General features: G+C 34.2%; 1 protein-coding gene across 1 annotated transcript in view; it reads right to left on the reverse strand.

Moving 5' to 3' along the window:
* The window catches only part of LOC144966159 (uncharacterized), a 20405-nt gene extending 5806 nt beyond the window's left edge, over nucleotides 1-14599 (reverse strand). Inside the window, exons 1-7 of the mRNA XM_078902286.1 lie at nucleotides 14407-14599; nucleotides 9538-9753; nucleotides 9159-9253; nucleotides 7883-8056; nucleotides 6917-7020; nucleotides 5791-5870; nucleotides 5488-5536 (exon numbers count right to left, since the gene is read on the reverse strand). Of these exons, the coding sequence (XP_078758412.1) occupies nucleotides 5488-5536; nucleotides 5791-5870; nucleotides 6917-7020; nucleotides 7883-8056; nucleotides 9159-9253; nucleotides 9538-9743 (708 nt within the window). The 5' untranslated portion in view covers nucleotides 9744-9753; nucleotides 14407-14599. The remainder of the gene's footprint in view (nucleotides 1-5487; nucleotides 5537-5790; nucleotides 5871-6916; nucleotides 7021-7882; nucleotides 8057-9158; nucleotides 9254-9537; nucleotides 9754-14406) is intronic.
* Between the last annotated feature and the right edge of the window lie 14 nt (nucleotides 14600-14613).

The following is a 14613-nucleotide window of genomic DNA, read 5'->3' on the forward strand; positions in this document are numbered from 1 at the left end:
TTAAGGGTTTTACGGCACTTGCAACACATTTAGGTTATATCAGCGCCAGTAAAAAGGAATAAAATAGGATAGTAAAAAGCTCTAGAATTACAATTAAAGCACCCAAGAAAAAGTAAGACAAAGGGGAATTGGGAACAAAAGGGATCAGATGTAGATTCCAAGAGCACCACCAATGTACTTAGTTTGAGATCACCTATAAGTCTCATCCGGACACAAGCACAATATCCAAAAAAGAGGAATACACTCAAATGTTTACATTAAACATTCAAAATAACAAATTTAATAATACATGACAGAGAGATGATTTACAAGGAAAAAAATATCATCTCCCAAAACAATAACTATGCATTTGACTGTTTCCCTCCCAGCTAGGACTCCGGCCAGGGCCAGGACAATACCAAGTAATCTCATTCCAAAACAAAGACAGAAAGCATGTTGGAAAACAGATATAAGGGGATAGAAGACACAGTATGTACCCCCCCCCCCCCTGCCCACTATGGGAGGTCAGGATCCCCACCCAGGTTTACTTATATCACATAGCAAACAAAAATCAGGATTTAATTGTTGCCATATGGTTTTTGTTTCAATCAAATTGCTCATTCTCCGATGGACTAAAAACAATGCTCACAACAACTGGTCTGAGTTAACCATATACATATGTGCATAAATGTTGCAAAAGTGGACAAGAAACGCAACTTTGGTTAATCGCAACATTTTCGCTGATCCCAAGGTGTTGTGATAATCCGGAGTGGACTGTATAGGTATTGTTGCAGGAATCTGATTAACGCAAAAGACAGTTAATGGAGTGACTAAATTTTTATACAGACTGATTAAATGCGGCTTTTTTTCTCTCCACTTCAACAAACAACATTTTTCCATCCCTTTGATCTGACATGGTAGATCTGTCTAACTGGTGATACAAAATTTTATTAAATGACATATTGATACCAAGGTTCAGTTCAATTTTTAAAGAGAAATTTACAGGTGTCCGAGAATATAAACCAAACTATATTTCTTGGTTCAAAGGACACTGAGCCAGCAATGATATTGGTCAATGTTAGAATTTTGCATGGCTTCTATAATGTCCCATCCCTCATCGCCATTATGAATATGAAAATGTCAATGGCCAAGCAGTAATCACACAATGATACGATAGGTGACAATAGTTTTAAAACATCGAAGCATTAATTCCTTTAGTAAGACATTTAACATATATCAACTCCTATTTCATATAAATGACTGTTCTGTCTCAATACCGTTTTGTTTTTTTCTTGTTATTATCATTATTATTATTATTATTATATTATTATTATTATTATTATTATTATTATTATTATTATTATTATTATATTATTACTATTATTATTATTATTATATTATTATTATTATTATTATTATTATTATTATTATTATTATTATTATTTATTATTATTATTATTATTATATAGTAGTAGTATTATTATTATTATTATTATTATTATTATTATTATTATATTGTTATTATTGTTATTATTATTATTATTATTATTATTATTATTATTATTATTATTTATTATTATTATTATTATTATTATTATTATTATTATTGTCATTATTATATTATTATTATTATTATTATTATTATTATAGACTGCGTGGCATTTTCCCCTCTGAGCGGTATTTCAGTGCTAGGTCAACCCGACCCCATTAGTGGGGTCAGCCCATGGGAAGAACAGGTAGCGGTCAGGAGGAATCTGTGATGCCACTGATGGTAATTAATTGTTGCAATATTTCATAGTATTGCTCAGTTGCTAACACAAATATGAAAATTGTTCCCTCACCACAAGCAAAGCAAAGGTTTCTTTCATCATATGCCATGGTTGATAGTAATAACAAGATATGAAGTGAGTAGAAAAGTGCCAGAAGACAATAGAGAATAAAAAAATTTTTTCGCGGCGGTGGTGGGGTTTGAACCTGCGACTTTATTGGTACGACAACTCCGCCTGGCAGGTGAGAGCGTGGCTCTACCGTGTGAGCCATCCACGAACACAAAAATATTCGTTTCAAACCCAAAGTCATTTCTAGATCCCTCTCTCACCCACTTCTTGAGATCGCCGATTCGTTCGCAACTGGCTGAGTAAGATCAAAGAGAGAGGGAATGGGGATACCCCTCTCATGCGCATAATGAACGGTGCCCCCGTTTCGAGCCGAAATAAGTCCCGGCAACCCTTGTACGCAGAATCCCTGACTACGGACAGAGCTGCACATACGAGATGGAAGTCGGTTTGGACGAATTCAATCCCTCGTGGGGGCGGGGACCTACACTCCTCTAAGCTTGGTGAGAAGTTGCCAGGCTTTGATACCAGTAAGAGGAGACACTGGGTAGCTGCGAATCGGCTTCGGTCGAGGAGCTGCCTAACGGCCGGTGCGTTACATCAGTGGGGTCTAACTTCCTGTCCTTTATGTCCACGCTGTGGACAAGAACCCGAAACGGCAGAGCATCTAGTCGAAAGGTGTGTTGTGACGATGCTACCAGGCGGGTTCGCGACGGTGCACGAATGCGGACCGGACTTTGCTGATTGGGTCGATCGTCATAACATAATAGTGTGAACCATAAGAAGCTGCTGTTCGCCACCATCGCGAAGTAATTTTGACCAGCAGTTAAGCTTAATAGCCAATATTCTCATCACAAACATATAACATAGAAACGATTGAGACATTGAGTATGCTCCGGTGTATGGGGTGAATTTTTAATTCAGAAAAGTGAGTGGAGCAGGCACTTATGTTGGTAACAACAAGATATGAAGTGAGTAGAAAAGTGCCAGAAGACAATAGAGAATAAAAATTTTTTGTTGATAGTAATGTATCCTCTTAAGACTGCTCATAAGAGAGGTGTCAATTTAGTGGTTTTTGAGCTATCAATGAAATTAATTTGTTGTAATTTGCATATCAATAATTTAATTCCCAACGGCAGAAAATGATTGAAACAAGCATCATTATAAAGTAAAATTGATGATCTTGACACATGCCAAGTTTTGTTGTCCGGGCAGTAAAACCTTAAAAGAAATGAATTTTTTATTGTAAATTTCATATTTGGCATGACTTGGTGAGATCCTTATTTTCTCTCCCATAGTATTCCATGCCATGAATTATGTCCAAATATCAGTTTAGGAATAAAATATAAACCATTAGACGAAAATAATACTAATATTATTTTTTAAGCATTTAACTGATTTAAATATGAGTTTTGGGCACATTTGAAAGCCAACTTTTTAATGGCTTGATAACTTTTTTCTATACTTAAATCCCTTACGATTCAAGTCAAATTTGTTTTTTTTTAATTACTGTTAGGCATTATAGTTTGAAGATGTATACGGTACTGCTTTTGTGTGGTTGTCTCAGGAAATGCCGACTTTATAGTGTCATATAGGTGTCAATGTTTAGGGTATTCTTGCATGTTGAATAAGTAATATAATGTAAGGTCAAGTTCTCCTTTTGTGCATAAGTGAATGTGTTAACTTTTTATAGACTGAAGCGTCCAGATATATATATGGCAGTGATATCCCAAAAATTAAATAAATGATCTTGCTGTGGTATGCCTGTGGTGTTGTACTGATTTGACTCTGATTGTTATTCAGTTGTTTTATCTCTAAATTTGATTGACTGGAGTTCAATGGTATATCAGATGACTCTATAAAACAATGACTAAATGTGTATTCTTGAAGGAAAGGAGATGATTCTATATAACCTGTATCGACAGTGTGTTCGTTTTGAATGTAGTTGGTCAATAAGGAGAAAAAGGTTACGACTTGGAATAAACTATATGCCCTCATAATTTTGAATCCTCTTTTGTCCACATACTATGTCCGTCTGTTTGAGCAAATCATCTAATTTAACAGTACCAGTGGTTAGTGTTAGTTGTAATTGATGATTGTTACTGCAATATTTGTAGCATGTCCAGTAACCTTGTTGGGTGATTGATTTTAATCTTGTAAAGAAGTCATACTTTATAGGCAGATTGATAGTAAATTGAGATATTGACATCATACACAATATTAGTTTTTAGTTTTTACTGGTCAATAAAATATTATCTTTATGAGTTATTTTACCACATAAAGACATAAATCATATCAGTTTACTGTTATGATCAACACAACTGTTTGAGAGGAACGGAATTGGTAAAAACAATATACAGAACTTACTAAACCATGAATAAATCAAGAAAATCAACTGCCAATATGATAATATTGCACAGGAACATAGATGCATATATGTACTTTTGATATTTATTAAAATTCTTGAGATACTGCCGCTGAATTTTGAATAACAAGTTTTTTATTTAAGTGCACCATAATTTACAAGCACTTAAAATTAGATCAACAATTTGTGATATTCAAAGAAAACTATTAACCACAAGAATGTCAAATGTTCACTGATGTTTAGAAAGACAACTGATTTTTCAAATCAAAATAATGAAGTGAAAGAGTCTGTTATTGTTTTCCCGCTATACCGACATATTATAAGACCATAAATATCCATAATTGCCCCAATTGGACACGGCACTGCCTGATACCAGTTGAACTCCAATGACCTCATGCAGGTAGCGAGCAGGAAGGGTTATTGGTCCCTTGGGAGTTCCAACTGAAATAGCGCTGATTCCACGCAGTGTATAATCATTGTTATCATTATTATAAAGACATAGAAAGACAAAAACATCTGTTGGCAGCCACTCTCAATAAGCTGACACACGTATGACTGAGAAGCAACAAACTGAAAACAAAAACAAAAAATAGAGCTTTACAAGAGCCTTGTTAAATCAGTACACATTTACAACTGTGGAACATGGGCACTGACAAAAGTGAAGAAGATAAACTAGATGCCTTCCATCTGAAACAGCCCAGGAGAATTATAAATATCCACTTCCCAACCAAAATAAGTAACAAATCACTGTACATATAATACGAAAAAACACTGCTACCAATTCAAATTTTAGAAACAAGATGGAGACTATTAATTTGGAAATATCTTAAGGAGAGACAGAAATATTCCAGCTAATACAGCAATATTCTTTACACCAAGCGGACATAACAAACACAAAGGCAGACCCACAACTAGCATATACACTAGGATAAATAAAGACCTCAAGCGCCTAGATGACACACAAGAACTGAGATGCGAAAAGGATTTAAAACACCCAAGATCCATCGCAGCAGACCCCGCGTCATCAGTGGAAAGAACTCACTCAACAAATCAGAGAAGCTGCAAAAAGGTCCCAGTTTGAAAATTAGGAGGCGATCAGCAATAAGTCAAGTAAGTCAACATCATTTCTACTATCATTATTTATTACAAAAGAAGTTGGAAAATCTATTAATAATTATCAATTAAAGTTAATGAAAATCATTTACATTCTTTTTCAAAGTTATCATTCATTTTGAAGGGGATATTTTTTTCTGTGTTTATAATAACACATCTGAAGCTTTCCATTACAGAGTGTACTTTTTTGCTTACCATTAACACAGAGTCTTTGCCTATTGATCTTGCTCCATTCAAATTGAGTCTGAAATAAAAATAAAAATCAGAATAAAATTTTCAATACATTATTGTACCTTTCTCTAATGTACTTGCAATTTTGATTTTTATCAAATTAAAATTTAAGAAGCAGCAGTATCATATGGTCAGGGATTACCAAAAATGAACAATAAAATAATTGTCAATTTAAACCTTGAATGTTGACAAAGGATAATCAATTTTTATCTGCAGACATTAACAAATGTGTGGAAGATATTTTAAAGAGTAGTCAAGATGACTAACTTTTTTAAGTTGGGACAGTTTTCTGCCAGAATTTCAATTTCTCCATCAGTCGCGGATTGATAATTCAGATTAAGTTCTTCCTGAAAGAAAGAAAAAAAATTAATTAATCAAATAAATAAAATAAAAAATGTTTAAAAATCATATATATATATATATATATATATATATATATATATATATATATATATATATATATATATATATATATATATATATATATATATATATATATATATATATATATATATGTTTTAATAATAAGATAATTTTATAATATAAGTTTATTAAAAAATTGTTTTTGCTAAATTTTTGTCACTGTAATTAACAAGTCCAAAATCCCCACAATATCTACCACAAAGAGGTCAACAGTCCATATCCACAATGCGTAAAAGGCAAACTCTAGGACGTACTGCAAAACTTACTGTGTCTACAGCATAGACATATTCAAGACTCTACTTTTATTTTCCTTAATCATTTCGTGTTTGGAACAATATTCATTTTGAAGCTGTCGAAACAGGAAGACTCACATTTTGACATTTGCTTTCAATTAAATATTTTTATTAGAGTCAATATAGTTTCCTAAACTTTAAAAGACTTTTTAAAATGCGCAATTCCAATAATTTTGTTTATAAGTTCATTTTTCTCCATATGGTTCATCCCAACATAAAATCTGATTTACATGGTAGGTCATCAGAAACAGTGAGAAAAGATATTTTAAAAAAGCAAAACAAAATTCAATTTGATTTATCACACATCAAAAAAAAAAAATAACGATAAGAATTGAATTGTAAGCTTCAATTTATTAGAAGACAGATACTGTGGACGTTTCGAGTTTCCCTTTTATCAACAAAACAGGATACTTGAAACACTTCAGACGAATGAGATAATGTGATGGTGACGTTGTTAAGGTGAATGAACAAAAACTTGCTTCAAGCAGCAACATTTTCACTTTATCACACATCAGATGATCACACATCCAACTAAACAAGCTGATTGATCGGCACATAAATCTTAATTCTATTTGGTGTGCGAGTAAACTTTGATATAATATTTGTCTGGTAACATTTAAGATAATGACAATGGATACAATCATGAAGATACCACTAAAGTTTACATATCCACTTACAAGTGATGACTTCAGGCCTCTGGCTATTACTGGTACACTTTCTGAATTGCCACTTATCTTTATTTCTTTGATTGAGCGATTCTGTTCACAGAATACTGACAATGCTGAGGAGGGGAAGAGTTAATTAAATTTTTAAAATTATTTTATGACCACACGTTCTATATATTTCCTTCTATAGGAGGAATAGTGACTGATGATCGGGTGAAAATTGGAGGGCTTTTAGTCCTATAAAACAAAAACAAAAACAAACAATAAAAAAGGAAGTTGTTTTTTTATCTATATTGTTAAAAAAACGAAATAGGAAAATGAAAAAAAAAATATTCTGCAGTTGCAAATAATTGAGGACACTTTTGGTGAATCTATATTTAAATCCTGAAAAGAAATTGAAATGTTGATAGGGCTCATTGCAAACTACCAATTCGTTTAAAATTGATCAAGATTTTCAGGGGTTTGTAAAACCAATGGGATGTATTTTTCATGGTAAACTGATAGGACAACCAGGATGTTTGTGACATACAAATAGTTACATTAATCTTTTAGTCTTTATCAAAGGTACAGGATGAGCACATTTAGTACTTCCAAAAATAAATAAATTTTTTAAAAGTAATAATAAGATATATATATATATATATATATATATATATATATATATATATATATATATATATATATATATATATATAATATATATATTGAATCGTGTTGGATACAAATATGGTACGAAAAGTGCTCGCCATGTAGCAATGGAGCTTTGGTTCTTAAGTCTCATTTACCAACAATGACACATATCAGAATGAAAACTATATATATATATATATATATATTTGTATATATATATATAATATATATATAGAGAGAGAGAGAGAGAGAGAGAGAGAGAGAGAGAGAGAGAGAGAGAGAGAGAGAGAGAGAGAGAGAGAGAGAGAGTGAGAGATTGATTCTGCCAAGCAGAAGATATAAGCTTGCCTGCATCAGACAACCAAGGTAGTTTAACGTTTCTGGCTGGATGTGTCATTTTGAAGGACCATAGATCAGGGGACTTGACATATTTCAAAACCTTATCACTGATCAAAGGGAGTTCTTTGATGTGAAGAACTTGAAGAGCATCCTGTCCTTCCACGACAGCACGCACACCAAGATCTGAATGATAGGTAACAAAAATGTATATTTATATACCTTTGAAAGCCTAATGATGTTCCCTCCTATTGAAAACATGCTCTATTTACATTATTTTCATGTCGAACTAAAACAAAACGAAGCAATATAAGCTGGTCAGTAAAAAAGAATGAAAAGTCATTCCATTTGAAAATCTACGATTCGGGATGAAAAGCGTTGACCAATATATTGAAATGAAATACAAATATATCAACCTTGCTTTTATCAGTTTCAACCATTCATCATTGAGTCCCATTGTTTTTCTCCTAAAACAAAATTAGTACATGATGATCTTAACACTTCGACATCCGTAAAGTAATAATAGGTTTACATGCAGCAGAAATGTCTGACAATGACCAATGAAAATGTAGGCTCGTCAGCCAAATTTATCTGGTGATGATTTAAGTTTCAGCATTTTATGAATGCCAATGGGAACAATGAGAATGAGAATTTCTATCCATATTCATGTGTTCCAATATTCAAGAGATCAGTGGGCAGAATTACGCAGTTTTCTGCATGTATTTCCCATTCCAGAATTTGGTTCTTATGTCTCATTTACCAACAATGACACATATCACATTGAAAACTATCAAGGCTGAAATCCTCTCGCCTTCCTCAAGAACAACTCTTTTGAGTGTCACACATTATCCCTAACAGCTGACCAAATCACAACAAATGTATCATTTAGTGAATGTTTCTTTAAATTCTAGTTGATGGTTGATTTGATATATCAAAATTCCTCTTATATTGACATGCAGTGGCCTCTGCAAATTCAATGTATAAGTTTAGTAGGACACCATGCACTTAAAAACATAAGCAATTCACATTAACTCAAATTTGATAGGACAGAATTATTTATTTTTCAACTCCAATAATAAAATATTTCTCTAATTTCATTTTCCTAATAAGATTTGCTATCTAAATGCTTATGACAAAATTATAGTTCATTTGCTTCTTACAACCTCAAAACCTCTCACTGTTAAATTGAACGGAAATATTGCTTATCTGGCCTAAACCTGCATGTATAGAGAAACAACTTAAATATTTTAACATTAATGAAATACATTAAAGATATGAAAATATATACCTGTAACATCAGTTAATCCATTCATCTTCAATAACTCTAGTTTACATCCAGACTTTCCCAAAAGTTTTAAAACCGAATCTGTCACTTGTTTACATCTGTCAACAAACGATTGTGCTTAAATTAAATGATTCAACTTTTAGCATCTAATGATGACAGTGATTCCAAATTATAAACTAATAAAATTATTTATCTTCAGCAAAAAAAAAAGTAAAAAAATAACGAACATTGTAAGGCTAGAAACATATTTTGAAATTAAATTTTTTTAAGGCAAGTATCGAATACAATTTAAAATACTGATATGAAAAATAACTTATTGTATTAGTAGTATTAATAAATCGTATCCATAGAGGAAATGCATGACAACAATCAGAAGACATACCTCTGTAAATTAATGTGACGAAGAGATTTCGTGAAAAGGCTTTTGCTAATATGTGTCACATGGTGAGGAAAGAATCTGTCGTGGCATGCAAGTCTTTCAATTAATATTTCTTTGTAAAGATTTGGTAGACTTGCTCCCAAATTGGGGTAATTTCCTAGGTTTTCTTGAATACACTGTAGACATAGCTCACCAAGTTTCCAAACCATCTTCTGTTATCTGTGTAAAAAAAAAAAATGTAAACCAACAGACCTTCAATCATCAATATATATTTCTATTAAAATATTTAACACAATTGACAATAGAAAAGAAGCCCACTCCCTCCCCATTTCCTAGCCCTATAATTAGATCCCTTTTCATTTAATATAATTTTATCACCTTCTTCATCATCCAATTAATCAACAGACTCACTGTAACTGTAACCAAGTATTTAACTGTCGATATTTTCAATAACACAAAACACATTGAGACTAAGACTGCTTTCCAAGTTGTATGTATTGTAATGCAATGTTTAGATCTTTGACACTGCTAAGTAATTTAGTTGAGTCCAGAAGGTCATTTCACACGGTCATTCCACAGACAGATAGTATTCTTTGAAAAAAAATAGTATAGATGGCCATCGACATTTGATTGGGAGATGTTGAACATTTGGAAGCCAGACTGTATGGTTTCGTATTTTCCTGGTGATAAAAGTTTGTAGATGTCATTTATATAAATAAGAAATTATAGGGTTTGTTTTTGTTTGTTTTTAGGTGTTTAACGGCGCTTTCACACTAGTTAGGTCATTTAAGCGCCTGAAAAAATATATAGTGGGCCCAAAAACTGCGCCTACTCTTGTTCACTCCGGTAAATGTTCATGTAGATTAGCGTCTCAGAGCCATAAGTCCCATTGGAACCAGACTTTATTCCAGTCCCTGTGGTATTAAACAATTGTGGCAATATGTTGCTAATTTTTGTACTTTTTGTATATCTCTTTGTAATACATTTAGTCAAATCTTAGAATACCAGCTAACTGTATAAAATATATTAACACTAAATTCATTTTCATTTAATCTACCTTTTCTTGCTATGTGCATATCAACATGATCTGTATTTGATATATCATACATTTTAATGCTTTTATATTATTAAGTTTAGCTTAATTATATTTATTATATATAATTTATGTAAATATATTTTATAACACTTATTTATTCATTATTGTAATTCATTTTTGCAACTCCAGTTTCCTTATATATTAATAAAGTATAATAATTTATTTATTCAATTATTATATGTATTATTAGCTGTGACTTGTTGATTGATGTGCACGAAATTGTACGACTCAGTGCGAGAGGGTGTGAAAACAATAGTTGAATGAACAAGAGGTAGGTTGTAAAGGGAAGAAAAGCCAGCAGAGAGGATAGATTTTGTTTGCAAATTTCTTGCCATTGTATCTATAGGGGGATCCACTGGCATTGTAATTGCAGTTGGATGAGGTGCAGCAGTCAAATTCGGGAGAAATTGAATGATATTTGATTGAGGCATTTGCTGACAGGCCATTTGTGACGCATAAAAAGATGATGGAAAAGAGATGGATGTGTGAACAAGTTGATGTGTTTTGCACAGTGATGAGGATGTTTGGTGGGTTGGCTTGATTTAATGACGAAGGTTGGACAGATTGGTGAAGTTGTGTTTTGTTAACAGTTTTATATATGGTAGACCTGCTTTAAAAAGCGCAAATTCTTACCGCCAACAATGGGGGTGTTGTAGAAGCAGTGAGAACTTTGGTGAGCAGACAAAATCGTTTAGTGGTTGTTTTCAATGCGGTAGGCCACACATCACACAGGAAAAAGGACTGTGACCAAAACGTGACAAGAGAAGTACGGTGCTAGTGCTAAAGACTAAAGGTGCAATAAAAAAGGGCATCTTCATCTAACGAATCATTACGCAAGTCTGAGCACACAATGGGTGCAGGGAAACCCAGTGGAGATCATTGGTGTGCCAGCAGTTACCCCAGTTATGCAAAGGCGCACCTTCTCCCAGCAATAATAATTCAGGCAGGCAAATGGAAAAGATTAAAGGCATTAGTAGATACAGGATGTATGACGAAGGTGGTTAGTTCGGAGTTGGTTAGAGCTAGACAATGTAAAGAAAGAAACTATAAATCTGCGTTTGACAGGTCGCAGGTGGCATGTGATGATGAAAAAGATATTATCATTTATTGACAGTTTATCAAACAAATGGGTCTGTAAATAACAACATCATAATCTCAAATAATGGCATTCGATGTGTTTTTGTGCCTGATAACCTAATTATAACCTATATTATTATTGTTGTGGGTTCAATTTAGTACAAAAACCATCAGTACTAGATTTAGTGTTAACATCCGAGAAGAATGTTGTGAATAACACCCAGTATCTGGCCCCAGTGGGCAGCAGTGATCATTGTACCATCATATTCGATTATACATGTCAAACACAGGCAATTGAAAGTAAAACCGTGAAGTACAAATATGACAAAGGGGACTACAGAGGAATGAGACAATATCTTGGTGGCATAGACTGGGCCCATACACTTAATGAATGCAGTGAGCAAGAGGATTGGGACACTTTCCAGAATATATTAGAATCCACGATGAAGCAATACATACCTGTGCACAAGGCTAACGACACTAAAAGAAAGAGAAAAAGAAATCTATATATGAACAAAGAAGGGTTTAGACTTATCAAGACTAAAGACAGATCATGGCAAAGATACCTTCAGACCAGAAATAGCCTTGATTACAGGTTGTATTGTGACGCCAGAAATACACTGAGAAGTTACACAAGGAAGCTTAAGAGCGATTTTGAGGAGAGTATTTCAAATGAGATCCAAGAAAACCCAAAAGCCTTTTGGAAACACACCCAATAGAGAACAACAATAAGAAGCGGGGTAGGTGATCTGCGGGACAGTAATGGAGACCTGCAAAACGAGGACATTATAAAAGCAGAAATAATGAACAAATTCTTCTGTGGTGTATTTACACATGAGGACACTAACCATGTGCCAGCATTGGAGACAAGACATTACAGCGAGGCACTTTCAGTATAGTTATAAAGAAAGAAGACATACTGAAAAATATTATGAAGCTTAACCCAGGCAAATCAGCAGGACCTGATAGACTCCACCCTCGAGTGCTAAGGGAAATTGCGAATGAAATTGCCACACCGCTTCAAATCATATTCACAACGTCGTTACACAACGGGAACTTGCCACAACAATGGAAACTTGGACAGGTTACTCCAATATTTAAAAAAGGTGATAGAAACACTCCTGGCAATTATCGACCTGTGAGTCTGACAGCAGTTCCGTGCAAAGTGATGGAGGCAATAATTAAGGAACATGTGATGGAGCATATGGTCACAAACAATCTGTTCTGTGATGAGCAACATGGCTTCGTGCCTCGGAGATCATGCATAACACAACTAATTACCTGCATTGATGAATGGACAGACGCCTTGGATAGGGAGAACCGATGGATGCGGTATACCTCGACTTTAAAAAGGCATTTGACACTGTACCCCATGAAAGGCTCATTCAAAAACTACATAGCTATGGCATCAGAGGAAAGATAAACGAATGGATATCTAACTTCCTGCACGACAGAAAACAGAGAGTCTCACTGAACGGGCACACATCACAGTGGTCGGATGTCACCAGCGGCATTCCACAGGGGAGTGTTCTGGGTCCAGTATTATTCGTGGTATTCATCAATGATCTACCTGATGTTGTAAAAAACGTGATCAGAATATTTGCTGACGATACAAAGTTGTTTGGACCTGTAAGAACAGAAAGTGACCGACATACTATACAAGATGATATCGACAAATTATCAGACTGGTCAGACAAGTGGCTGTTAAAGTTTAATGCAAGCAAATGCAGCGTAATGCATCTTGGTTACAAAAATCCAAAGCACACATACAGAATGAGAGACGATAACGGAGTGTACCAGCAGCTAGGGGAAACAGAAGTAGAAAAGGATTTAGGAGTGCATGTAGACAACAGACTATCCTTCCACCATCATGTCAACTGTGCAATAAATAGAGCAAACAGAACTCTCGGAATTATTAAAAGGACATTCACCAGCAGAAATAATGATATTATTAGGCGGCTCTACACTGCTCTGGTACGACCATCACTTGAATATGGTAATGCACCGAGGATATCACAGCATGTCGGTGACATGGATAAAATTGAAAGGGTACAAAGGAGAGCAACGAAGCTTTGTTCAGATTTGAAGCATCTACCATATGAAGATAGACTGAGGCATCTCAAACTACCATCATTGTACTACAGAAGACAAAGAGGAGACATGATACAAGTATATAAGATAATAAACGAGAAAGATAGAGTAGATAGAGAGCAAATACTACCAGAGAGCACATTTAATAGAACGAGAGGACATAGCGACAGGCCAGATTAAATGTAAGAAAATGCTCCTTTGGACTCAGAGTGACAGATAACTGGAACAGCCTTCCAGAAGATGTAATTAAAGCGAGGACAGTGAATGAGTTCAAAGACAAGTTAGACAAACACTGGCATTACAAGCGTTACCAGCTCCGCCCCAACCATGCAGGTGCGCGTAGATATATCAGAGATAGTGCAGAACGGGTATTACAGGCATAGCCTTCAACCCGAAGAAGAGGTATCAAGGTATCAAGGTATATGTAAATACTCTCAAACCAACCAAAAATAGTGTCCATTACAATAAAGTTAAATCAAACCCATTACGGCGTACAGCTATGAGAAATCGTGTGCACTTTGTTGATTTATTTAAATGCTTTCCCAAACAGGAAGAGATTTCCTGGAATTTCTATGGAGTTAAGTAGTGAACAACTAATTTTAACTTACCTATACTATATTATTATGTGCCAGGGAGTCAAAATCGAAAGGTTTCAAAGATAACACCTGTTTACTTTATATATCACACAGCTATGTCCTGCATGATTTCTCCTCTCCACCTTGTAAACAATAAAACATTGGCTGACACAGTTAGGATCAAAATATATAGGATCTAGACTCTCACAGTAGAGTCCTGAGTCCTAGACTAAAAATAGA

Source organism: Berghia stephanieae, chromosome 2 (assembly GCF_034508935.2).
Source record: "Berghia stephanieae isolate SIO BIC M18660-M18661 chromosome 2, UCSD_Bste_1.3, whole genome shotgun sequence".
NCBI classification, from domain to species: domain Eukaryota; kingdom Metazoa; phylum Mollusca; class Gastropoda; order Nudibranchia; family Aeolidiidae; genus Berghia; species Berghia stephanieae.